This window comes from Physella acuta, unplaced genomic scaffold (assembly GCF_028476545.2).
Source record: "Physella acuta isolate Inbredline_101_S28 unplaced genomic scaffold, ASM2847654v3 ptg000117l, whole genome shotgun sequence".
NCBI classification, from domain to species: domain Eukaryota; kingdom Metazoa; phylum Mollusca; class Gastropoda; family Physidae; genus Physella; species Physella acuta.
The window spans coordinates 259,486-286,431 of record NW_026731637.1 but is presented as its reverse complement, the minus strand read 5'-3'; the positions used below and the strand labels follow the sequence as shown (position 1 = coordinate 286,431).

Below are 26,946 nucleotides of genomic sequence, written 5' to 3'. Positions count from 1 at the left end.
TTTTGATAAATCTGTTAAATATATATTTCAGGTTCTCCACCTGCCCGTAAAATCAAAGATGAGAGCATTTCTAGAAGTCCTTGTTTAATACCTGATGATGGATTCCCCCCCTTGTATATTATCCAGGGTGATTCAGGTAAATTAATGTATTGATTAGTGTCTGGAAATATGTTAATAAACATGTACTATTCTTATAAACAAAAGACTTTTTGGAAGTGATGTCGTACACTCATAAAACTTTAAAGTTGTTAATCCTAGCTCATTTGATTGATGTTGACATCTAGTTTTTTCTCTCTGTAGGTTATATTGAAAGGGATGATGCTTTAAATCAGATAAACTACACTGAGGATTATAAAGGTGGATTGCAATATGTTTTGTGTCCATTTCAGTACTTATGTGTATAGCTATTGTTTGTTTGATCTATTGATATTACAATGCCAATCTTTTATTTTATTTCAGCGGAAGGTGGACCATTGATATATTATGCTGTCAACAAAAATCTTGCCGTTGGTATCAAAGTTATAAACAGTAAGTATATTGGTCAAACTTAACAATAGTAACAATTCTCCCTTGATGGTCATTGCAGTTAGTAGGGGTACAATGTACAATTAACATAGGCTGAAACTGTAAATGCTTGAATATATTTACTATTTCTTAGCTTGAATTGTTCTTAAAATTTTACATATTTCTTTATTCCCAGTGGATTGTTGTGTGAATAGGCTGTGTTGGTATTTTGTTACAAGAGGAATGAACACAGCTGGTCAGAGTGAGCTGGTGATTCTGCTTGAGTTGACAGAGGAAGAAATGGAAAGCACCAATCTTCTGCCACCAAGAGATATGTTTATTCACTTCCAAAATGTGTATGAGGAAGCATTAAAAGGTTTTATTTTATTATTTATATCATTTTTTTTGTTTCCAAAGCTGTTATATAATTGATCATTTCATTAAACTATATAAACTTTTTTTCATAAAACAATGACTATTGGTTTCTTAAAAAATAGTCAAAATAGTTTTGTGAATTTATTTGCTCTTAAAATAGATAAGATACAAAGGTAACTAGATATAATGTACAAATATTTTATACTTGAATAAAATATTTCAATGAAAGTTATTAAATATTATTTTTTTAAATTTCAGGTTATCCCATACAGGATATGGGTTACTCTATTTTCCACCAGAATTTTCTCGGAAATCGTGATCATGGTGGATTTTTGTATATGCGTCCAACGTTTCAGTGCTTGAATAAGCTACCATTGCCAGAGGCACCCTACTTGTTTGGCATTCTTTTGCAGAAATGGGAAGTACCTTGGGCAAAAGTATTTCCTATCAGACTCCTGCTACGGCTGGGAGCAGAGTACAGATGTAAGTGTAGATTACATAGCCTTGTAAAATTACTAATCATAGGTAGATCTTGTTTATATTGAAAATTAAGGTAGACTACAGAGACACTTTTTCTGCTGGAAACAATGTTAAAATGAACACAGATTCAGTAGCTAATCGCCTATCCAGGGCATCAAAACTATTTAACTTTCCCTAGAGCCGAGCAAAAATATGAACACTGTACTTTTAAAAAAAAAATTATTTTAAAAATAACCACTTACGTTAAAAAAAAGCATCATACAGAAAATTGGTTTGAATTTATCATGTATGTGGTAAAATAGAATAAAGGTTACTTTAATTAAAAAAAACCCCTAATTCTAATATTATTTATATAAAATTTTTATTTTACATGCTAAAAAAATTCAGTAGTAGTCACTGGAGCTGCTTTCTTTTTTATTATCACTGTATTAGTTATATATTATACATAAAGCCCAATTCAGCTGCAGAGGAATTTTAATTAGAGTTTTTTCACTATTTATATTGCCTGTAATTTTGGAAAGAAAATTTGTACCTTTAAAAAAATCATAGAAAATTAACCATGATTACTAGAACAACGAGTAAATAACATAAATGAAACTTATTTCCCCGCTTTTGCCGGTTTATTCAAAATCTTGTTACCAATGAGACTTCCATTACTACATGAAAATAATCACACTGGATTGTACCACAAAAAATAGGACTGGAAAGGGTGAATAATACATTAAATGGAAATCTTTTTCTTTCTTACGTTTCTTTTATTCATTTCCAGATTATCCCTGTCCACTTGTTGGTGTCCGCAACAGAAAACCTGTTTTCTTTGAGATAGGACACACAATTATAAATTTACTGGCAGATTTTCGCAACTACCAGTACATGTTGACCCAGATAAGAGGGGTGGTAATTCATATGGAGAATAAGAAAACAGTCATTAGTTTTCCACGTAACAGATATAATGAGGTTAGATTTTTATTCGACTTGTAATAAATGTCAGTGATTGTAAATAACAGACTTTTAACTTAATTCTTTGCATTTAAATAAAATTTCAAGCACGGGTTAAATGATTAAAGTTAGTAACATTGACCAGTTTTATTCTTCTCTTGAACCAAAGTTGTATTGTCAAAGGAATGCAGTATTATCAGATATGATGATTGTTATAAAATATAAAAATGAAACGAGGGTTAGTGTTATAGCACATTGTTGTTTGTTCCAGGTGATGAAGGTAGTAAGGAGCAGCAATGAACATGTGATGGCGCTGGGCTCATCCTTCAGCTCTGAAGCCGACTCCCACTTAGTCTGTATCCAGAATGAGGATGGCAACTACCAAACTCAAGCTATAAACATTCAAAATAAACCTCGTTTAGGTATGGCAGAAAGTTTTGATAACCATCTCGGTAAATTTTGTATTTCACATTTGCTTGCTATTTTTAATTAAATTAATTTATTAGTCCAAATCAATTGCATTAATTAACAAGTATTTTTAATATTTTTAAAAAGTGTTTTTAAATACACTTTGTCATCAGTCAAATATTGATTTAAATGAGCTTCAGATTAAAAAAACAAGTTTAATGTACTCTATTACATTTGATGCACAAAACAATTACATTTCAAAGCTCAAAGAACATAACCTGCTTTAGAATAATGTGTTTGCTTTTAAACAGATGGTAACCTTTGTTTCTTTGCTTTTTTAGTCACAGGAGCAAGTTTTGTTATATTTAATGGTGCTTTAAAATCCAGTTCTGGATTGAGAGCTAAGTCCAGTATTGTAGAAGATGGACTGATGGTCCAAGTATTGCCTGAGGCCATGGTTAGTATCAAAGAGGCATTAAAGGAAATGAAGGACTACACCATCCTCTGTGGGCCTGTGGAGTCTAATACACCTGAGGAAATGGTGGAACTTAAATGGGTAGACAACGACAGGAATTTCAATATTGGGTATGTACATTTGTATTAAAAATGTTTATGAATCTATATCTTTACTTTGGTACTTCAAAGAATACCAACACAGCTTATTTAAGCAACACTGACAGAACAAACTCTTAATTGTATCACTCTCTGCTAATCATTGAAAACACCAAAGTTCAGCAGGAAAAGCAACTTTTTAAAAATAGAAATCAAAGGTTTAAATCTTATTTTTACTGCAATATTTTTCACTATTTGTGTACACTACTTTAGAAATTAGAAAAGAATTAGAAAAATATGCTGATATTAATAGGGTCTAGTGATTTTCAGTGTGAAGAGTTACATAGATGACACATCACTAGAGGGTGTGGAGAGTGTCACAGTAAAGACACCTTCAGACTTCATTGGTGAAAACCTGGCTATCCGTTGGACTCGAGTTTATTTCCTTCAGCATGAGGACACCACTTCTAGTCATTTTGATCCGCTAGACCTAAGTCGTCTAACGGAGGACATTGCCCAGGCTTGTTGTACAGCACTAGTCAAAGATTTGGATGAGCTGAAGAAAGAAGGTCAAATCAAACTGGGACTCAGAGTCAACCTGACCAGAGATTCAGTAAGTTTATCCTTTGTGGAAACTTTTTTTAACTGCTAGAGATTCATTAATTTTATCCTTTCTGGAAACTTTTTTAACTGCTAGAGATTCAGTAAGTTTATCCTTAGTGGAAACTTTTTTAACTGCTAGAGTTGAACTTTGTTAATGAACTATAAATAGATCTTCATTAATTTGATTTAGAAGGTTGTGGTAATAAACAATCTGCAATATAAAATTATTGGCAAAAAAGTCTCTAAAATAGAAAGTTCCATGATTTCTGGTTGTTATGAAAAATAATGATCTTATAAATAGGAATTTTGAAAGAGAGAATATATAAGGATAGATCTGTCATGTTAATATTGCAGAGCCTTTGAACTAAGGATGTCGTGAAGTGATCCTTTGCATTTAAAAAATTAATAAATCATTTGTTATAATTAATAGTTATAATAATAATGTTAAGTTGATGGAATATTAACATAATGGAAATATCAATGTGTAAGATGATAATTTATTATTTTAGGTTGGATATGAAATAGGATCAAAAGGCCACTTGTTGCCACCTGCAATGATAAATAACCTGGACACTTTCCTTGTTCCTATTGTCCATCAAGCATCAGAAGAGGGGATTGTCATGGAGCTGGTCTTCAATATTGTAGATTAGGGAGCGCCACTGGCAGACATTGTCTGACCAAATTTTATTATGTCCTTTATTGTTAAGTTCTGTGATCAATATGTCAACTGTGTGATTTTATTTTTCATCTCCCCCCTTAAATGTTTTTTGAAACATCTTAAAGTTTGAATTTTGGTTGAAATTATACAGTGTTAATGTATTTGATTTTATAGCAGCTGCACATGAAGTGTTTTTTTCTATACAATTTTGAAATAATTATAAATTTGTGGCTATTTTTTTGTCAGTAGAAATAAGGAAGTCACCAATAGGCAATGATATACTGGTCTGTTGTTTTGCAACAAATGTGTCTGAAAAAATTGAACAACCTAAATTAAAATACTCGTTCCTGCTATGTAAATCATAGAGTGGATCACCATATTTGAAATAATACATTAAATAACTAGGAATATTTATTTCTTTTGAATTGCAGTATTTCCCAAATTCTCACCAGTAAATATTTTTGAATGAAACAGAGGGATAATCCTTTATTGATGTTTGAAAAGGAAATATAATTGATAGTTATTGGTGTGTTGGGCAAACTGGCCAGATTTTGTTAGAAAATTTAAATAGCTGTGAGCTTGTGAGGTTATTTGTTGGTACTTAACTAGATGTCAAGAAAATTCTTTGTTGATTAATATAATTCAGTTTGTTTAGATGGTTGAAAGATGTAAAAAAACATTTCTGTCTAAAAACACCACACATCCTTAAAAATATTGAATGAGTGATAGAATTTTTTTTGGAAAGCTTAAGGTTAAAGTTTTTTTTTAAATTACTTGAATTGTCGCAGAATAAAATAGATAATCTCTATTCCTTTGAAGAAATGAAAATAAAATGTTTTAGATTATTTAGATATGCTACCTTTTTGGCCAACATGCAGAAGATTTTAATATTGCTCAGTTTTAATAAACTGCTTAAATAATGTATAGTGTTCTCTAACAAAAGAATTAACCTGATAAAGTATGTCCTCGTTTTAGATGGGCATCTTGTTTACTTTGTATTTTTATTACACACTAGTGCCCTGGGAACACAAGTGTTGATGAAATAAAGATGATACCTCACATTGTTAACTTTGTTGTTTTCCTGTGACTGTTACCATTAGGGCATTTGGAATGTTGTACAATATATATATATAAGCATGTTTCCAGTCTTGTACTCATCATGTATTGTGACATTTGATTTTATATTTATGTATCTACCCAATCCATCGATGGAAATATTGCAATAGATAGGTGTTTTGTGATAGATTGGTTCTCCTACAACACACTGTTCAAATCCCTCAATATTTGAGCCAGATTGTGTTACCTTTAGAGTAGACTAGACAATATATGTATGCACTGTTATGGTTAGTGATGATCAGCCACTTGGCATGGTTCTCAATCAGTTGTCAGCCTCTACATTTAAGATTGTTAGTATTGCCATGGTAATACACTGTCATTATTTTTAAGTCTATGATGGAATATTAAGTATTTAAAACATGCAAATTTTGCTAATATTGCTAAGCATTACTCAAGAGAAGTTGTGACACAGTTTTTTTTTTTTTTTAAATTGAATATTTAGGGAAGAATACATTAACTATTACTGTTAAATTTAAATATATACATGGTATGTTACTCCATTACTCATTAAAAAAATCAATTATAATTATACTATAAGGTGATCAAGATTTCTTATGTAAACAAAGCTATATGGACGGAGGAATGCATTACTCATTGTGTCTAATAAACCATCCAAGATATTACCAATGTAAAATTTGTTGGCTGTGTTAAAAATTGGCTCTGGCTATTTTGTTAACTGGGTGTTAGTGTTAACATTTTGTTCTGGTTGCCAGGATTTTGATACCTTTTAAAGACTATTTTTTGTTGTGTACAGTCACAGTATACCTATCTAGTTTTGTTGGACATTTGATGATTATCACTTAAGAAATTCCCAGAATTTGCTTTATTTGTACATATGATTATTTATTTTAATTAAGCACAAGAGAAAAAAATGTATTGCCCACAGAAGTTTTGTCTTTTGTTTAATTTTTTTGCAAAATAACTTAGCCCAAAAATGTGTTGTCATCATAAGCACTTTGTTAAATAAAACATAAAGCTAGAACAGGAGATACTAGTTGTATTCCTGTGGGACAGTGTGGACTGCTAACATAAAAGTCTTGTGGGTCCTACTGATCCTGGGTGCATCCAGCTCCAAGTGGTGAAGTTCCCTTTTTGAACCTGACGGTCCATGGGGCAAGTTAAGTAAACTTCACCTTTCTTTCTGTGACCTTGGCGTATAAAGGGATAGTGTTGTCAGTACTGTGCCCAGCTGCCTTTACTTTCCATAACATGATTTAGGTACCCATCAGAGCTTGGTGGACTCCGTGACTTGAACACATGATTTTCAGTTTAGCAGTCTAGTGCTCTACTGCTAAGCCATGCTGCCCAATAGCTCTAAGGGGTACATTACTTATTTAGTGAAAGTAAAGATGGCTGGGAATAGAACTAACAACCACTATCCCTTCATTAGCCAGGTCCCGGAAACAAGTACCCAACATCAACCACAGTATTAACTGTCAGGTTTGAAAGGGTATCTTTACCGTAACTAGTTGTATTTCTTAAGTTCTGTATATTGGACTCCAATATAAACAGATCTGCTCACTTTTCATGCACTATAAATTAGAATAAACAGACCATAACTGTTTTCACAACAGCCGTTAATCTTAAAAAAAAACTCCAAATATAACTGCTATAATTTAACAAGAAAGAACTATAATCAATCTCAGTATTTTATCCATATATTTTAATCACCTTCAAACCAAAACTTTATACAATATACAAGCCCAGAAACAAAATCGCATTTCTACCTGTTCACATAAAATGAAAGCCAGCTTCATTGAAGAGGTTAAGCAATCTGTAAAGAATGTAAGCATTTTATTAGCTTCTTTATATGAAATCATTAGTCTAATAAAGTAATATTTCCATAAAGATGATCTAGTATTTGACTTACTCTATGAAGTCTTCTATTGACATAGATCTTGCTCGTTTCTCCTCAAAGCCACTTTTCTGTAAGAGTTCTGTTACTCTTTCTTTAACATTAAAATCATCTGGGACAGTCTAAGACAAAGCATTCATAAATTAAGTTTATTGTTACATTAATGATTCTTTACTGATATACAAGCCACTATGCTTTACATTAAAAAGATCAACAGGTTGACAGAATATATTTATTAGTTTTAATACATACTGTTACTTACCACATTTTTTACAGAACATGAAACCCTGAAGTTTTTTTCCAACACAGCTAAAACTTTAGTAAATCTACAATAAAAGATAGGCAAAAACAATTTAACTTTAGTTAAAAGTAAGAATTAGCATTGTAAATAAACTCTCCACATTAAAAAATTTTTTGGTTGCATCGCTCTAGTATAAGTAAGACAAAGAAAAATGTACAAATATTTGTAAAAATAAAAGTTAACCTGAAGGAAGCTCCGATAGTTTTATTTTTTCTGGAGAAACAGATCCTCACTAAGCCATCCCATTCCTAAAAGTCAAAAGAAGTATTACCGTTGTAAATAAAGAGGGTAAATAAAAAATAACATTGAAAGTGATTCATTAGAAGGTTCATCTACCTTAAAATTAATTGGAGGTGGAGGATTTCTTGGCTCAATTCGTACTACACTAGACTCAACTTTTGGTGGTGGTCGGAAGTTATTTTTCCCAACCTAAAGAAAAATAGTTGGCATGGTTTAAATAAAGAAAAACAAAATATAAATAAACAACCTACATTAAATACAATTAACTGGTTAAAATGTTGTTTATATAGAAAAGTATCTCCATTTTTTTACCTGATTAATTACTAAAGAAACAACCAGTCAAGTATTAGACATTTCTGCCAGTCAAATGAAATAATTATTTTAGCAAAACTCATACACACCTTGATGAGGTGGTCAACCCTGGCTAGTAGTTGTGTGTTGACAGAGAGACGACAATATAACTTGTCACCTGGCTGCGCTACCAGCCTCTGAGCAAACTCTCTCTGAAACATCAGTACAGCACACCTGTAACAAATGAGAACATTTATTTCAGCCGACAATTTTCCAATCTTTGTTACAATTTATTTTTCCTATATATATATAAAAAAAATCCAACTCAAAATTAGTCACTAAAAATGTTTATCTAATTCAGGTCTAATAACAACCACTAATTACTAACGTTGACTGACCTAAAAAATGGTCTGTGTAGGAGAAGTTTAAAGACAAAAGGGGAAGAAATCTGAAAAAGAAAAAACCCATAACATAAAATTTCACTGCTAGCGCCTCAAAAAGTATACAATGTAGCTTAACAACAGAAATGGAGATTTTAAAGCAAACAATAAAATTGTGGTTTACTCAACCTGATAGGGTAAGTTGGCAACACAAACATCAAAGAAAGGTAAATCTGTTTTTAGGACATCGCCTACCATCACCTGCAGCTTTGAGGCTTCGGGACTGAAATTTAATTAATTATTAGCTAAGAAATAAATATCAGATATATTGCCATCATTTGGAATTGGATGAGTAAAATGACACTTACGTCCCTTGAACCCTTTTGTGTAACTCTGCCACCATTCTAGGGTCAACTTCACAAGCTATCACCTGAATAAAATAAAATTATACATAAAAAATAAATAATAAATCTACTTAATTTGCCCTATGGATCACTAGGTCTTAAATGGAATCTTTAATTTACTTTAAAGATGAGCCTACTTTTAAATTTATTTAAATTCAGATGCATGTAAGTTTTTGATAGGCTGTTTAAATGCTTAAAGCTACCTTTTTAACTTTTTCTAATAGCTTGACGGTCATGTTACCAGTACCAGGACCAACTTCAAGTACAACATCTGTAGGGCGTAGAGCGGCCTATGACAAATGTATAGGAAAATGTTTATTCATTATGATAAAGAAAAACATTAATTATATTTATTTGAAAGTTTAAAAAAAAAAATCGACTACCTTTTCAACCATGTTGACAACAATCATTGGATTCTTTAAAATATGCTGTCCAATTTCTGTTCTAAAAGCTATTCCTGAATGAGTAAAAAGGGAAAGTCAGTTAACTAATAAGTTACATAATGTCAAACATATTTTATTGTGTCCGTTACTGACAAATAGACTAATGTAATATAAACACCAAAATTTTAGTTAGCCTAATTATTATAACTAAGTAAGAGTTTTGTGACAAAAGCTAATAGTAAAACAAAATCTTCTAATCTAATATGCTGTGTTTTTAACAGTAAATTGAAGCCTGCTGTAAATTAAATTAATTTTAATAGGCTTATAAGTTATATCCTAGAATCCTAGAATTATGTAGCACTTCACTACTGTCACACACTATGAATGAGAGTGCACTGTGTAGCTACCTAACATTTTTGTGTATTTTGGTTGTGTTTATAATAAAATACACTCAACCGGAGGTGAACGTGAAGCTGCGAATAAAATACGCTAAAATGGAGTTTTACTACCAGGACTTAGCTTACTAGTCTATATTAACTATATATATAATTCTCTTCGTGGAGACCATAGAAAACACCACGCAGCTTAGCCACCACCCTCATCCCCACCTGTCAGGTGAGTTGTGGTTCATCCCGAATGTTTACAATCGTAGAGCCGGGTTATAGTCGGGGTTAGTGATGGCTTTTTTAGGGGCAGATAATTTAGTATTAAATGATTTGAAACAAAGGGGGAGGTAACAATTTCTGATTGATCTTTTCTTTGTCTGTAAACGGCTGCTTTCAATGGGCAGGAGGGGGGGTGGGAAGGGCGTAGTGTTGAATTCACAGATTATGAATTGCTGGATAAGATAAGCCAGATAAGCAGAAAATAAAACAACTAGATGGCGGCGTATACTACGTAGCAGGTCAGCTCGTTACTAGATATTGTTAAAAGTAGCTAGTAGCCTTATTACACAGTTGAGACGATATTGAAAGATTTTCTAACATTTTTTAACATACAACTTACCTTGTCGTTGGACTTGGGTTGCAGATCTCTGAACTTGAGCTGTTTGTTGGTGGATTCTTGATTTCTTCTGGATTCGTTCTTTAGGCATTTTAAATATTCTTTTGTTAAACTAAGTGAATAAGTTTTGCCTCGTGTAATTTGATTCAATTAGATACAATTATATATTAATGTATTTAATACTTAAAACTAAAGTTAAAACTTAAGTTAAAACAATCGGAGACCTCGCCTAGATCATAAATATAAGTGTATACTTTGTACTGATATACAAGGGAGCTAACATTTAGATAGAAGAACAAAGTATTCGATATAGTGCCAAATATGGTTCGCATTTTTAATATCAAATTTATTTTTAATATTTAACCCCCCCCCCCCCCCCCCCCCCACACACACACACACAATCGATGGGACCTACACGGTAAGCCTAAAAAGTGGGTAGACTTTACTACATTTTATTCGTGAAATAAAAAGTTTAAGAGGATAGGCTAAACTAGAAACGTTTTTTCTCACATTACTCAATGTCGTCAAACTGCTGGAGCTCGTGTATATTATAACACCAATTTGTGGGGTAGTAGGTGGTGGCTTATCATATTGTTTTATTGTGTTATATGGCGGGCGGGGGTGGTCAAAAGCAGTGTTAGTTTTAATACAACACTTTTAAAAAATGAAATCGATTTTATTTTTCAAAATGTTCTCTTCTCGTTGCTTAATGACACATTTCCCGACAACTTACAGGTACCGTATTGCTCTGTGTGTATGGGTTGATTTCTGTATTTGTTATATAATATGGTGGTGGGCCCACATGAATGATGATGAGGATAATGATGTCACCGATAAGGTTCAGGAGAGGCTGATATTACTGGTACTAGGGGGAGAGGGAGAGCAATACACTCGTAGAGATGCCAGAAGAACAGTGTCTGATTTCGCTGAGGTTTGTATCCAGATGGCGAGTAATCATTAAACTCTGTTCACCAAATAAAATCAGGGGGCGCTACTTTAATACTGATAGAGCGCATGACTGACATAGTTTGTTCCCTTGAATTAAAAAAAAACAACAACTTTCTATATCTTATGAGAGAACATTCTCTTAACTGATATAGGCTAATCACAAATCACAAGCAAAACTCATTGTCTTCAATATACACCCTACCCAATCATAGTTTCTTCCAGGCATCTCTTCGGGGGGCTTCGTCCCCCCCCCCCCCCCGAATTTTTTTTAACGCCCCCCCCCCCCACGAACGAAATGAAATTTATATAATTTATATAGAAAATATATACTTTTAACAGTGTACCCCCCCCCCCTCCCCGAAGAAAGTCTACCGCCCCCCCCCCTCCCCGAAAATTTCAAGTGCTCCCCCGGAGAAAAAAGTCTGGAAGAAACACTGTACCCAATCCTCTTAGAAAATAGTAATGCGAGCTAGTTTGCTGAAATATTTGCACATCGTTTACAAAATGGTTAACTTTAAAAAAAAATACTATCCTCCTCCCATTTTGCATTATGAGCCCTCCCCCTGTGCTTCGCGTTGCTGCTCTTTATTTTCTTATGTAATTTATTTAAATTTTAAAAAAAAGTTAAATGGTTAATGTTTTAAAAAATGATATCGTATCAAACAGTCATGTTGTTTAGTTCAAGTCCCGTTTGGAACTTTTTATCTCTGTGTTTGTGTCAACACATCAGTCAGCACACTCAACAAGGTTCATCAAGAGACAAGAACCAAACGATTACAGAGATGCACAGAGGCGAGAGGCAAGGAGAGGTCACTCTATTATTTACGACATTGTTTCAGCAGGGTACCCAGGTAAATATTTAAGGGGCCACTACCTATGTTGATATGGGACGTCGTGGTCTGGCGGTGATACACACGACTGATAGCCCGAAAGTCTCGAGTTTGGGTCCACGATTCGAGTCTGTCGGACGTCCCTGAGTTTACCCAGCTCTCATGAATTCCTGAGTTAGGTTAATTAGAGTAAGGGTGCCTGGGTATAGTGCTGGCAACACTGTCCTTTATTACATGCCGAGGTCACTTGATAGCTGAACTCTACTTCATCTGCCCTACGGACTGCCAGATCTGAAAGTGTAGGTTACTTACCTATAAAATCATCTTAGAATTAAAGGTGGGCTAATTAATTGTGACAATCATTTAAATTGTTCTGATTCAGAGGCGTAGTCAGGGGGGGGGGGGGGCGGGGGGCATATATCCCCGGGCGCCGACCATAGGGGGGCGCCAAATTGAAAGTTTGAGGGGGGTGCAAACCAAAAGTTCGAGGGGGGGGGGTGCAAATCGAAAGTTTGAGGGGGGGGGGGTGCAAACCAAAAGTTCGAGGGGGGGGGTGCAAATCGAAAGTTTGTCCCCGGGCGCCGGGAAGGGTCGCTACGCCTCTGTTCTGATTTCATGTATTTTCCACAGTATTATTATTATTAGCACTCTATTTTCTCAAAGGTGCGTGTCTGTGTGTGTGTGTGTAGATGAGGGGGGGGGGTTGGCGTAATCACTACTCCCCATCGCTGGTAGTGTAGTGAATTTGTTAGGAATGAGTCAATTGTGCTTAGTAGGGCAAGAAAAAAATAATTCCTATCATAATAAATAGTTGTTGATATAGCATGAAAATCGGATGGACTATTAGGCCAAGATATATCTTTAATAATTAGAATATCTTAGTGTTAGTTTGGACCGAGACAATATTATGGAAATCCACTTTGATTAGGTATACGTAATGATTTTTACATTGTTTGCATGTTGTAGGTATTATTGTTTATGAACCACTTATTTATGTTTTATGTAATTTATATCATTGTAAAGGGGATTGCCTGTAGTTCATGTTAGGATTTGTTACAATTCTAGGAGATCGCGTCAAGTTTTTATATAGAGTTATTTGGGGTAGGTTAGCACAAAAACAGGGGAGATTTTCACAGGTAAGCGCTAGAATTTGCGCCGAAAGCAAGGTTTCAACCGAGACACTCAGGGGTGGGGTGTATAAACCGGCGGGTTAGCCTTAGAGGGGATGGAGAAACGACGGCCCTAGCCAGTAATTTATGCAGCACAAGTTTAGATGCACGCTACACAGGCAATTCCCGGTCAAGCCAGATACTGTACTGTTTGCACAGTGAAATAAATATTTACAGACGACTTCTGCATTTTTAATCTTCTGTAACTGAGAGCAAGAAGCTGTAGAAGAAGAAAGAACATTACATTTGGTTGCAGCGAAAACATTACAATAGTTTAAAAAAAATTGAAAGTAAGTGTTATATAACTTTGTTATATACCAAGACACCATTTCATATAAAACACTATATTTTCGGTATATAGATCTATATGTAAGCAATACTAAACGATTTAACGAAAGCTACACCCAAACAGTAGGGCGGAAAAGTGTAGCTACATCCCATTGCTCCTCAGGGGCTTCACAGGATTAAGTCAAATATATGTCATACGATATGCGAAGGCAGCCATGATGCTGCTGTTGACTGAAGTCCCTGATTGATTCAACTGAAATAGCCAAACAGTATGTGCCCACTTTGTCACGTGCAAACATTGAGTGTATTAACGTTGAAACTTCAAAGATAGCGAAATCAACAGCTAGGATTTTCGGGACCTTTACACGCAAATTATCAGTGGGCCCCTTCGTCAGCCGTTAGGCTACAGTTGAGTTAAATGTGGGCAGCCAAGAAATCGACTACTATTTATAACGAGGGAGGGGTTTTAAATCAAATAAATAATTTGTACATTGGCATTTTATACGTCCTGATTGTAAATGTAGTCTGTATTATTATAATGTAGTACCCCATTACGTAAGTTACATATATATAAGTCTGGAAGAAACACTGCAGGGAAAGGTGAAAACCACCCTATTGAGCAGAGGGGTGCAATGTGGAGACGGCCACCCTATTAAATTACACTACCAGCTATGCTTCGTTATTTTGATTCAATAAATGGGTCACGTTGCACTAGTACTTACACACTCAGTCCTCATTTCTATTCCCGGATAGCCTAACATTACAAATGTAATTCCCCTCCTCTCGTGTTTTTCCCATATTGCACTACAGCTCAGGCCTCTCCTTCCCACCCCAGCCCGTACTAATAACTGCGACACCGCTGCCTTCACTTTATTTACCGCCAGTGTCAAAGGTCGCGCCCAATGACCGATATTCACAACAAGGGGCAGACAACGCTCGTTTGCGCAAAGGAGCTGTTTAGGAATGGGTTACCTTTTCCTAGGGCTGCTGTTGGCTGTACTCGGCATTGGAAGATGCGCTGACATTGGTGAGTCACGTTTAATTAGTTAATTAATGAGTTAATTAGACAGGCCTAATACCGATTGACACAGAACCGAGTTGAAGGTCATTTTTAACATTGTTATTTCAGTTTTATTGTTAGAATTAGGGTTAGGATTTGGGTAAATGATAAAGTTAGTTAGACATCAGCAATACTAGACCTAGTTAACAGTTTGTTACATAATAGCAATTTTTACTAGTATCGTAACACATTCTTTCCTTTCATAGTTTATTAGGCTTCTTTTTTTGGGGGGTTGGGGGTTGGGGGTGGGAATGCAAGGTTATCCGCCCCCCCCCCCCGTCAAAACGAAATAGAAAAAAAAAACAATTTTATATAGAAAACACGCTTTAAACCAGTGTCCCTCCCCCCCCCGAATATGAAAGATTTGAAACTGTACTCTAACACGGTACATCCGTATTAATTCTAGTATTGACAGAATCATGAATATAAGGCACATACGTGTGTTTTAGTAGTTATATATATTGGATGGTACTCTATTATTGATTCTTAAGTAAGCATGTTGGCTGGTTATTTTACTCGTTTTTTTTGGCTAATGTTTCCCCCACCCCTAAACCACATGATGGCGCCCGGTTCTCAGGGCGCGGGGTCTGCCATGGTGTCACGAGCTAAATTATGAGCGTGCGCAGTCGTGGACTGCGGCCGGAGATCAGCCTGACCGGACCCTAGGTGTGAGCATGATTTTGTGTTTCGATTTAATGTCCTGTCCGGCCAATGGCCGTCTCCTTAATTTATGGGTGAAATCAGAGTTTCTTCCAGGCAAATTCTACCGCCCCCCCCCCCCCGAACGAAATGAAATTTATATAATTCATATAGAAAATATATACTTTTAACAGTGTCCACCCCCCCCCCCGAAGAAAGTCTACCGCCCCCCCCCCCCCCCGAAAAATTTTATTGGGACATCTGCCCGGACGTTGGGTGTGTTTTTTCGAGACCCCCCCCCCCCCACCCCATCTGTGTTAGCCTCACGCTGTAAACAAGTGTTTGCTGGAAAATATTACTGTCCTGGTGTATGTTATTTTATGTTTTCTAAATTGTTTTTGGGAAATTTTCGTGAAGATTATGAACAATAAAATGAATGTCACGCGTTTTATTTTTGTTAAAGTGCGAAAGTATTTGTCGGTAATAAAATATGTCATTATGTCAGATGATAATCTAACCGAAGTTAGGGTTCCTGACAAGAGTTATGGTTCATAGCGAATCGCAATTTTATTTGTCTAATGCCATGTCAATGATGATTGTTTATTTGGTTCTGCTGGGATGTAGACCTACTTTACATTAATGTGGTGGTGCACAGGCCGTTATCTTTAGTCAACTTTACTGAAGGAATGTGCATGCACAATACCAACATAATTTATGAACAACAAAGTAGATAAGCGATGCCAACATCTGCGAAACCTCTGTTAAAAGCTCTGTCTAAATATAAAACATGTTTGCTTGTGACATATAAACATTCTATTTGTTGATTTAATCCACTGCACACACACACACACACTCTCTCTCCCCCCTCACTTCTTTTAGAAGTTCAACTCGTTATTATTTTCCAACAAATGCCGCAATGTTTTATCACTGTGACTCTGAAAAGTGAACGTTATGTCCTTTTATAATCTGAAACATAAGACCACCTCTCACAAATCACGAGAACACACCACAAAAATCACGAGAACACCCCTCACAAATCCTATACTTAAAACCAAAGCTCATGTCATGAAATAGCTAAAAATGAACATTGTACAATCACACGGCATCGTTCTAAAGTGAGAGTTGGGGAACTAAAATAACGCAAGAAAATGCGGCCCGGTTTGGTGGGCTGTTGACACAAAACAACAACAACAACAAAAACACAACACTAGAATTCATGAAAAAGACTGGCATTTTGAAAGTTCCTCAGCTAAATTAAAATAATATACTCCTCTTTCTCTAACTTCACTAACACACACGTTTGAATCCTCACCTCCGTCTCACTTAAGACTCTGCACACTACCTCCTCCCTACTCCTCTCTCTCACTTAACACTACTCCCTCCCTACCTTCACACTACCTACTCCCTACCTTCATACCCGTCTCCTCATCTAAATTCACCCCCCCCCTACCGTCACAAACACAAGACCCCTCCCCTTGACCTTACTCACCTGACCATAACCATCTCCCCCCTCCCCCAGGCTACTTCTGGCACGTGACCGACTTCCACTATGACCACACGTACGCGACCAGCAAGCTGTCCTGTAACGAGGAGGTGCCAGCCCTGCAGACGTTCGGCGACTACTGGTGTGATGCCACCTGGGCCCTGGTCACTGACAGTGTTAAAAGCATGGCTCGCATCAAACGTGATGTCGACTTTCTCATTTGGACGGGGTAAGTAAGGCTCGCATCAAACCTGATGTCGACTTTCTCATTTGGACGGGGTAAGTAAGGCTCGCATCAAACATGATGTGGACTTTCTCATTTGGACGGGGTAAGTCAAAGGACACAGACATCAATTGTTTATTTTAGGAACACTCTCAACAAATATTTAATCCTTGTAGGAACACTCTCAAAAAATATCTCCTTATAGAGACACTGTGGCCCACATAGCTAACAAGGACATGTCCATTGAGCTGAACCTTCAGATCATCCAGAACATCACCGACCTGCTCAACACCAGCTTTGTGGGAGCGCCCGTCTACGCATCCCTGGGCAACCATGACTTCTACCCCAACGGTCAAGCCAACTACACAGAGGATGAGTTCTACAGGGGCATTGATGACATGTGGAGGGACTGGATCATCAAGACTGTGGGCAACAAGAAAGAGAATTATTTTGTCAAGGAGGGTAAGTCTTGGAGTAAAGGATGTATACAGGGGATGTGTACCAGGGTATGTACTAGGGGATGTATAGCAGGGGATGTACTAGGAGGGGATATGTATATATATATATATATATATATATATATATATATATATATATATATATATATATATATATATATATATATATATCTAGAGGGTGCAGAAGCTGTCGGAGAGATGCTGTCGCTGTACCTGTCGTCGTGATGTTGACCTGTCCTGTCGTGTGAGATCCTGTTGCTGTACCTGGAGTGTCGTCGTGATGTCGACTTGTCCTGTCCTGTGAGCTGCTGTCGCTGTACCTGTCAGCAAGATGCTGTCCAGTACCTATTGTGATGTCAACCTGAGGCTGTCGTCGAGAAGCTGTTCTGTTGACAGTCACTGTCATGTAGCTGTATGTCTGGCTGGGTAGTTTGTGAGTACCGGTACTGAAAGTATCTAGAGTGATGATATTGTTATACGTTCTGATTATTGAAACACTTTAATCTTTTGGATCGTCTGGAATAGGTAAATAAATATATTGAAATGTGGGTTAGCATGTTTCATTTATAGTTTAATATTGGTGTTGTTTAGACGTATTGATTATTTTTGGCAAAGGTCTGGTAAACCTCCTTGACCCACAAGGATGCACGGAGAAAATAATACCACCACCATCTCTCTTCATCAGTAACTCAATACCTACCTAACACACACACACACACACACACACACATATATATATATATATATATATATATATATATATATATATATATATATATATATATATATATATATTGATATATATTATATATACATATAGGTTGGTACTAAAATCTTTATTTCTCATGCAGGCGGGTACTACTCTGTGATTGTGAGACCTGGCCTAAGACTTCTGGCACTGAACACTAACATGTACTACACCACTGACAAGCTGACCGCCAAAATGACTGACCCCACTGACCAGTTCAAGTGGATGAAGCAACAGCTGCAAAGTGCTAAAAATAAAGGAGAGAAGGTAACGCTTGAGCCGAACATGATGCATATCCTTTAAATACCACCTCAAACAGAGGTGTCTCCCATATCAATATAGACACACACTGTACTGAAGGCTTCACACCAAAATCAGAGAGACCTACCTCTCACATATCTAGCATAGTAGTATATAGATAGATGTTGAGAAGCTGGGAGATTTAAAAAACCCGCTGCTGAATGTTTTTGCTATGTGATTTAAAAATCTGTTTAGTAATTTTTAAACTAGTTATGAGGAAATTATAAATCCTATTTTTGTTTATAATATTTAAATTTTTGGCTTGCTACAGGTGTTTGTGACTGGCCACGTCCCACCTGGCCTTCTATTCCCAGGATATGCGGATTGGTTTTATCCACACTTTAAGAAATCTTTTATGGATATCATCCACAACTATTCTGATATTATTGTGGCAACTCACTATGGACACGACCATATGGATAGCTTTAAAATCTTACAAGATGAGAAAGGTACAATTTTGCAATCACTACACATCAGCTACATTATTTTTACATAGCAGCAGAATTTTAAAGAAATTGTAGCATTTCAGACATAAAGTTTACCTTCCACTGTCTTAAGACCTAACGATCCACAAGGCAGATGTAGAAGAGTTCACACGTTTGTTGGAGGGATGGTGTGGTCAGCACTAAATCCAGCCGCCTTTACTTTCCCTAATGTGAGTTGGGTAACACATAGACCTGGGTGGACACAAAGCATCCTATAGTAGCAAGTCCAGACCGGGATCAAACTCGAGACCCCCAAGCTAGAAATAGAGCACTCTACCATGCCATCCCATATCTCAGCCATGAGGTGGTTGATGTAGAGTTCAGGCATGAAGTGGTTGATGTAGAGTTCAGACATGAGGTGATGTAGAGTTCAGGCATGAAGTGGTTGATGTAGAGTTCAGGCATGAGGTGGAGTTCAGGCATGAAGTGGTTGATGTAGAGTTCAGCCATGAGGTGGTTGATGTAGAGTTCAGGCATGAAGTGGTTGATGTAGAGTTCAGGCATGAGGTGGTTGATGTAGAGTTCAGGCATGAGGTGGTTGATGTAGAGTTCAGGCATGAAGTGGTTGATGTAGAGTTCAGGCATGAAGTGGTTGATGTAGAGTTCAGGCATGAGGTGGTTGATGTAGAGTTCAGGCATGAGGTGGTTGATGTAGAGTTCAGGCATGAAGTGGTTGATGTAGAGTTCAGGCATGAGGTGATGTAGAGTTCAGGCATGAGGTGGTTGATGTAGAGTTCAGCCATGAGGTGGTTGATGTAGAGTTCAGGCATGAGGTGATGTAAAGTTCAGGCATGAGATGGTTGATGTAGAGTTCAGGCATGAGGTGGTTGATGTAGAGTTCAGGCATGAGGTGGTTGATGTAGAGTTCAGCCATGAGGTGGTTGATGTAGAGTTCAGGCATGAGGTGATGTATAGTTCAGACATGAGGTGGTTGATGTAGAGTTCAGGCATGAGGTGGTTGATGTAGAGTTCAGGCATGAGGTGGTTGATGTAGAGTTCAGCCATGAGGTGGTTGATGTAGTTCAGGCATGAGGTGGTTGATGTAGAGTTCAGCCATGAGGTGGTTGATGTAGAGTTCAGGCATGAGGTGGTTGTTGTAGAGTTCAGCCATGAGGTGGTTGATGTAGAGTTCAACTTTCTGTGATGAAGGGATGGTACATCTGTAACCTGTATGTACAGATACTGCTACTTGTCGGACTTTTCTGTGATGTATATAGGGCTTGTGCAGTAGTAAGTTGTATGTACATATACTGCTACATATACTACTACTTGCCTAGACTTGAGGCAGATACCATTGGTATCAATGATAAGTTTACATAACCTTTCACTTCTCTAACAGGTGAAAGGGCAGTAACCCAGTTTAATGCCCCATCAGTAACACCATGGAGGTTTAAGATACCAATAAAGACAGGAGATGCTCACAACCCTGGCATTCGACTGGTCAAGTACAACAGGGTCACCGGTGTCAACCTGGACTACACTCAGTACTTCACCAACATCACAGATGCCAATAAAGAAAACAAAGCTAACTGGGTAAGTCAGTATTTCATCATCTGTATTTCACCAACATCATTTAGAATACAAACCTATTGGACAAGTCAGTAATTCAGCAATGAAAAATGACAGTAAATAGGGCAGATGGAGTAGAGTCCATCTGTTTTAATGGCTTCACTTTCCTCTCAATTAATGTAGAGTACCCACTACAGCTGGACAGACTCTATATTTAAATTAGTCACCACAATGCCATATGACCACACACATGCATGCACTAATGTTACTCCTAATCAACTTGAACTACTCCCTCACTAGACCGAGCTCTACAGCTTCACCACCGCCTATGATGTTCCAGACATGAGCGTCCCATCCTTGAGGAAAATCTTTGAAAACTTGAAAGCTGACCACAAGAGCAAATACTACCAGAGGTTCTGCAACTACTGGGTGGTCAGCCAGCTCGACAAGAAATGCACAGAAGAAATGAAGGCAGACATTCTGTGTGGTGGCCTCAATTACAATTTAGCGCAAGCTAAGCTTTGCTCAGCTGAACGCATCAACAGTTATAAAAATGATCAAACAGGTTTAAATGGCAGTTTTGTCACAGTCATGATTTACCTAGTGTGTTTAGTGGCTCTCTTGCTGATTTAAACATTTATTAGCAGTTTGAAATAGGAAATACTGCCTAATGCATGTGTTCATTTGATTGACATAAAATGTCCGAACTTATATAGATCTACATTTTTACTTTAATCTTTCAGAATCCACTAGTGCAGAAGGGACAATAATTAATTAATCTATTTAATCTGATTTGCATAATGCATTTTTCTGTTAATGGATATGAAGTGTTTGAATGACTTCTTTTGATAAACTGATTCTAAGAATATTGGTTGTGCTGACTAAATACATGTTAATGGAGCCAATTAATCTTTGCCTATGATCATTATATTTATAATGTAGGTTTTAAAGCTTAAATCTGATGATATCAAATAATTTGTTGAATAAAATTTTCAGATAATTAATTACTAATTTATTGTTATTGTTGCTTTTTTCTGTTTTTCAAATTAATTTAGCATTTTATACCTATTAAAAATGTTGGTATGTTAAATTGTTAATTGTAAATATTTAAATTAACAAGATAACTCTGCAGAAATTTTCATTCAGTTAACTTTTGATATGAGTTTTGTGTTTGTCTTTGCAGTTGGTCCATGTTTGAAAGCCAGTTAATTGCTGACATTAGTTTTGTGTTTGTCTAGGCAGTTGGTCCATGTTTGAAAGCCAGTTAGTTGCTGACATTAGTTTTGTGTTTGTCGGCAGTTGGTTCATGTTTGAAAGCCAGTTAATTGCTGACATTAGTTTTGTGTTTGTCTAGGCAGTTGGTCCATGTTTGAAAGCCAGTTAGTTGCTGACATTAGTTTTGTGTTTGTCGGCAGTTGGTTCATGTTTGAAAGCCAGTTGATTGCTGACATGAGTTTTGTGTTTGTCTTGGCAGTTGGTCCATGTTTGAAAGCCAGCTCAATGTTTGAGAGAAAGCCCTGAAGGCAAATACTGGGCTAAAGCAATTTTCGAAATCTCTTCCCATTTTATCGGCCTACAAACTAAGTGACCAGATACCACTAAACACTTGTAGCATTGATTTTTAATTGGGTGAAATGTATCATCAGTTTGTTTGGTATAATTTAGCCATAGATAAATTTTGTTTAATGTTGGGCAGCTGAATGTACCCATGTTGAGAAAATATTAGGTTGATTATATATATAAATTATTATAAATAATGAAAGGGACTGCATTGAACACTATTTTCCACGACCATATTATTAGCACTCTATTTTTCCCAAATGTATGTGTGTGGTGTGCATGTTTGTGTAGGGGGGGGGGGTGCGCGCAATCATTACTCCCCATGGCCTATAGTAAAATATAATTTAAAAAATAATTGAAAGTTAGTGTTACATAACTTTGCTATATACCAAACACAATTTCATATAACACTATATTTTCGGTTTATATATGTAAGCCCTACAATACTAAACGAAAACTATACGAAAACTAGATTCTATACCCAAACAGTAGGGCGGAAAGGTGTAGCTACATCCATTGCTCCATAGGGAGGATATGTGGGCAGCCAAGAAATTGACTACTGCTTATAACGAGGGAGGGGTTTTCAATCAAATAAATAATTTGTACATTGGTATTTTATACGTCCTGATTGTAAATGTATTCTATATTATAATGTAGTACCTCGTACTATATAGGGTCCTATATATATATATATATATATATATACTAGCCGTCCCGGCCAGGCCCTGCTCTGGCTTCTGTGAAAAACCTTTCTGTTAAAGACCATTACCTGTGTGTTTAGTAATCATCATAAACCCGGCATTGCCCACCCAAACCACAACCAACCAAAACAACAAAACGCAAACATAACGCTAACACAATTACAAATACAAACAAAAACAAAAACCTAACGACAAACCCAACCACAATCACAAACACCAATACAAACACAAAGAAAAAAACAAACAAAAAAGCAAACGAAAACAAAAAAACTAACAACAAACCCAACCACAAACACCAATACCAACCATTAACAACACAAAAAAAACGAAAAAGCAAACGAAAACAAACCAAATCCAAACGCAAAACCAACCAAAAACACAAATACAAACCCAAAGAAAAAAACACAAACAAAAACGAAAAAAGAAAGAACAAAAACGAACCAAATCAAACCGCAACCACTAACGCAAACCCAACCTAAACACAAAGAAAACACTAACGCGAACATAAACGCAAAGTGCTCACAGTCTAGCCCGGGGCGGAATCGCCTGTTTTAGCTTAATAAACGACTATAGTACCCCAACTTATTCATAGTCTTTTGCACTCACTTAAACGAACGCGCCTGTTTCAATTTAATGAACAATTATAATCCTCCAAGCTTATCCATAAAATACCTACAACAATTTGCACTTAATCAATCCCCGCTAATTATGTAATTATTTTTTTCCCAACACCAAAACAAAGTAATAAAAAGTAAATTCTTTTCCACTAATGCAATGGTTTTATAAAGGGAAGTAATTGTGTTTTCCTAATTTATCAAAGGGAAGTAAGTGCTATAGGACTAAATAAAGACATAATTAGAATTTTTGTAAAAGGTGATATTTTTTTAAAACTTGTGTTTTATGAACATGCCGACAATTATTACTATCAGTTTGAAAAATGAAAATTATTTCCCAACACTTTCAATAGAAATTTTTTAACTCATAAATTTAGACAAATGCGCACGATAATAGTCTAACACTTTAATCCATCAAAGTATGTCAACGACTAACATATGTAGTTTTACATACAGAATTGAGCTTTATATATATATATATATATATATATATATATATATATATATATATATATATATATATATAAATTTTTTCGTTTGTATGTTAATGTTACGGATTTTATAATATTTTCTACTGCAGAAAAAAAAGCTGATTTCCAATTAAATTTTTGTTTTGTATAAACAATTTTTTTTCAAGGAGAGATAGAGTCCCTATGTTCCTTGGACCCCAATGCCCTGTTTAAGCAAACTTTACGTTATCTAAGCCGATGAATACAAAGATACAACAGCACAATAATGTTTTCGTCTAGAGCCTCTTCAGGAGCCTTATCGTCAAGGTTGAATAAAAAAAATAACAACCCGCAATACAATTTCTTTACCTTTTAAGACCATATTGCTCCATTGAAGTGTTAACAGCGATATGAAAGGAGGTAGGGTTCTACGTCACTCATACTGGTTTAAGGGTTTCTTCCGGGTATCTCTTCAAGGGGTGGGGGGAAACTGCTGGTTTAGTATTTGTTCTACCTTTTTAAAAACTGTTACTGCACCTGTAAATTTCGAAGCGATCTGATCTAGAGAACTGGTTTATTGATATGAATTGATTAAAAATGTTATCGAATTATCCAATTAGAAACTGAAAATATTCGCCAACAAACGCTTAGCCGCCAATATTTGTAGCTGAATGTGGGGCAGAAGTCAGATCATAAGTCCAAGAGAAAGGACCCCATGCCCTACAAAAAAAGACCTCATAAATAACAACAGACATGAGAGGGTTGCACGTGGAGAATATTATTATCAACCAAACGACGTGTGTGTGGAGGGGGAGGGAAGGGGGTGTTGTGGTGGAGACCGCCTCTCTTCTAATGACCAGAGTTTCTTCCAGGCATCTCTTCGCCCCCCACCCAAAGAAAGTCTACCACCCCCCGAACGAGATGGAATTTATAAAGGAAACATATACTTTTACCAGTGTACGCCCCCCCTCCGAAAAAATCAAGTTCCGCCCCCCCCCTCCCCCGGAGAAAAAAGTCTGGAAGAAACACTTTTCAGCAGAGGGGTGCAATGTGGAGACGGCCACCCTATTAAATTACAATACCAGCCATGCTTCGTTATTTTGATTCAACAAATGGGTCACGTTGCACTAGTACTTACACACTCAGTCCTCATTTCTATTCCCGGATAGCCTAGCATTACAAATGTAATTCCCCTCCTCTCGTGTTTTTCCCATATTGCACTACAGCTCAGGCCTCTCCTTCCCACCCCAGCCCGTACTAATAACTGCTACACTGCTGCCTTCACCTTATTTACCGCCAGTGTCAAAGGTCACGCCAAGCCATCGGTATTCACAACAAGGGGCAGACAACGCTCATTTGCGCGAGGGAACTTCATAGAGATGGGTTACCTTTTCCTAGGGTTGCTGTTGGCTGTACTCGGCATTGGAAGATGCGCTGACGACATTGGTGAGTCACGTTTAATTAGTTAATTAATGAGTTAGGATTTGGGTATAGGATAAAGGATTAGGCATCAGCAATACTAGACCTAGTTAATAGTTTATTACATAATATCAATTTTTACTAGTTTTTTAAGGATATGAAGCATTTGAAATTGTACTCTAAAACGTACATCAGTATTTATTTACTATTTATTCTAGTATTGACAGAAACATGAATATAAGGCACACACGTGTGTTTTGTGTTAGTAGTTATTTTTAGTCGCCTTTCGGTCTAAGCGTCAGGTTTAAAGGCCAATTAAAGTTACAGAACTTTGACTTGAGATTATTTATTGAACGGGAGTATCGATACCGGTATTTGATTTGAATTTTGTTGATCCGATACAGCGAGCGAATTGACATAAAATGAATAATGAAGAACACATAATGATATCACCATTTAATAATGACCATATAATAATGACCATAAAATGACCATATAATAAATATAATTTATATTATTATTTATATATAATACATACATTACCATGTAATGATGACCTTGTAATGATGACCATGTAATGATGGCCATGTAATGATGGCCATGTAATGATGGCCATGTAATGATGACCATGTAATGATGACCATGTAATGATGACCATGTAATGATGAACATGTAATGATGAACATGTGATGATGACAATGTAATGATGACCATGTAATGATGACCATGTAATGATGACCATGTAATGATGACCATGTAATGATGACTATGTATTGATGGCATCCAATAGAATGAACCAGTTGCCACCTCGCTCTATTGTCGCCCCCCCCCCCCCCCCCCAAACACTCAGATATAAAAAAACAGCAACAGATTGAGTCATGACTTGTACAACAGCTGACGATATTTATTTGCATTGCCGACCAGACGAGCAAGTATCCCAACCATTCGATAAAACACACAACCTCGTGGCAGCCCAACGTTAGACTGTAACGGTCAATTATTTCACAACCCGCCTTTGGGTTGTAACAGCTAACCATTTGGCAACCAGTCATTGGATTGTAATAAGCAACCACTTGGCAACCACTTGGCAACCAATTGTTGGGCTGTAACCGGCAACCACTTGACAACCCGTTGTGGGCTGTTCATTAGTATGGCGATGAATATGCTAATGACTTTGGTTGCTGGCTATTAATTAAAAGCTGTAAATAACAAGTTATCGATCGCTCCATGGTCACAATGTTCACGTCAACCAAAGGTGATAAAGTGAAAGTTGTGTTTTTTTTTTTTTGGGGGGGGGGGGGGGGGGAGGGGGGTAGAGAGTATTTGTGTAAAGTGAGTGGTGTATTGCTGGGGTAGAGAGTATTTGTGTTGTGGAGGTTTTATGAGGTGAACGTATTATGTTATTTGGGGTACGAGAGTGTCGAGATGATATAATAGTAACTTGGACATTTTTGTTCAAAAGTTAGTCCTTAGAGTTAGCCCTGAAGTCTAGATGTGAACATGTTTCCGGATAGTTTTTGTGTTGTAGGAATTTTTAAGCAGTGACTCATTGAGCCTCAGCAAGGTGTGTAT

At 36.5% G+C, this 26,946-nt stretch overlaps 4 protein-coding genes across 8 annotated transcripts in view; 3 read left to right on the top strand and 1 right to left on the bottom strand.

Moving 5' to 3' along the window:
• The window catches only part of LOC131934760 (zinc finger FYVE domain-containing protein 9), a 38,015-nt gene that overhangs the window by 6,660 nt on the left and 4,409 nt on the right, over positions 1 to 26,946 (top strand). For 2 of the 4 annotated variants that reach the window (XM_059290878.1, XM_059290876.1), the window contains 10 exons: positions 32 to 136; positions 301 to 357; positions 460 to 528; positions 701 to 880; positions 1,138 to 1,362; positions 2,129 to 2,316; positions 2,570 to 2,750; positions 3,048 to 3,291; positions 3,589 to 3,871; positions 4,371 to 6,523. In XM_059290878.1, coding sequence (XP_059146861.1) covers positions 32 to 136; positions 301 to 357; positions 460 to 528; positions 701 to 880; positions 1,138 to 1,362; positions 2,129 to 2,316; positions 2,570 to 2,750; positions 3,048 to 3,291; positions 3,589 to 3,871; positions 4,371 to 4,511 — 1,673 coding nt within the window. In that variant the 3' untranslated portion in view covers positions 4,512 to 6,523. Of the gene's footprint in view, positions 1 to 31; positions 137 to 300; positions 358 to 459; positions 529 to 700; positions 881 to 1,137; positions 1,363 to 2,128; positions 2,317 to 2,569; positions 2,751 to 3,047; positions 3,292 to 3,588; positions 3,872 to 4,370; positions 6,524 to 26,946 lie in introns of those variants that run through there. The other 2 variants (XR_009385836.1, XM_059290877.1) reach the window with 2 other exon arrangements.
• LOC131934765 (putative dimethyladenosine transferase) lies at positions 7,280 to 10,753 on the bottom strand. Its single transcript, XM_059290884.1, has 12 exons — positions 10,495 to 10,753; positions 9,490 to 9,563; positions 9,310 to 9,396; positions 9,071 to 9,132; positions 8,892 to 8,985; positions 8,721 to 8,770; positions 8,433 to 8,556; positions 8,128 to 8,220; positions 7,975 to 8,039; positions 7,753 to 7,816; positions 7,506 to 7,612; positions 7,280 to 7,409 (listed from the first exon to the last, which is right to left on the bottom strand). Exons 1-12 carry the CDS (start codon positions 10,580 to 10,582, stop codon positions 7,367 to 7,369), a joined length of 951 nt encoding a protein of 316 aa, XP_059146867.1. The 5' UTR covers positions 10,583 to 10,753; the 3' UTR covers positions 7,280 to 7,366.
• Positions 14,622 to 21,620, top strand: LOC131934762 (acid sphingomyelinase-like phosphodiesterase 3b). The gene is made up of 7 exons (XM_059290881.1): positions 14,622 to 14,753; positions 16,945 to 17,137; positions 17,337 to 17,593; positions 18,441 to 18,604; positions 18,909 to 19,086; positions 20,462 to 20,655; positions 20,932 to 21,620. The coding sequence occupies exons 1-7, from the start codon at positions 14,690 to 14,692 to the stop codon at positions 21,262 to 21,264; spliced, it is 1,383 nt and encodes a 460-aa protein (XP_059146864.1). The 5' UTR covers positions 14,622 to 14,689; the 3' UTR covers positions 21,265 to 21,620.
• Positions 25,263 to 26,946, top strand: part of LOC131934761 (acid sphingomyelinase-like phosphodiesterase 3b) — a 30,767-nt gene continuing 29,083 nt past the window's right edge. The window contains exon 1 of one of the 2 annotated variants that reach the window (XM_059290880.1): positions 25,263 to 25,401. In XM_059290880.1, coding sequence (XP_059146863.1) covers positions 25,335 to 25,401 — 67 coding nt within the window. In that variant the 5' untranslated portion in view covers positions 25,263 to 25,334. The remainder of the gene's footprint in view (positions 25,402 to 26,946) is intronic. The other variant, XM_059290879.1, reaches the window with a different exon arrangement.

Bases quoted from the DNA above. Each gene is read 5' to 3' on its own strand.
- LOC131934762 (XM_059290881.1), top strand. From the start codon at position 14,690: ATGGGTTACCTTTTCCTAGGGCTGCTGTTGGCTGTACTCGGCATTGGA. The intron at 17,594-18,440 runs GTAAGTCTTGGA...TTTCTCATGCAG, and splicing joins GAATTATTTTGTCAAGGAGG to GCGGGTACTACTCTGTGATT. The intron at 18,605-18,908 runs GTAACGCTTGAG...GGCTTGCTACAG, and splicing joins CTAAAAATAAAGGAGAGAAG to GTGTTTGTGACTGGCCACGT.
- LOC131934765 (XM_059290884.1), bottom strand. From the start codon at position 10,582: ATGCCTAAAGAACGAATCCAGAAGAAATCAAGAATCCACCAACAAACA. The intron at 7,613-7,752 runs GTAAGTAACAGT...GCTTTGTCTTAG, and splicing joins CATGTTCTGTAAAAAATGTG to ACTGTCCCAGATGATTTTAA. The intron at 7,410-7,505 runs GTAAGTCAAATA...CATTCTTTACAG, and splicing joins TCAATAGAAGACTTCATAGA to ATTGCTTAACCTCTTCAATG.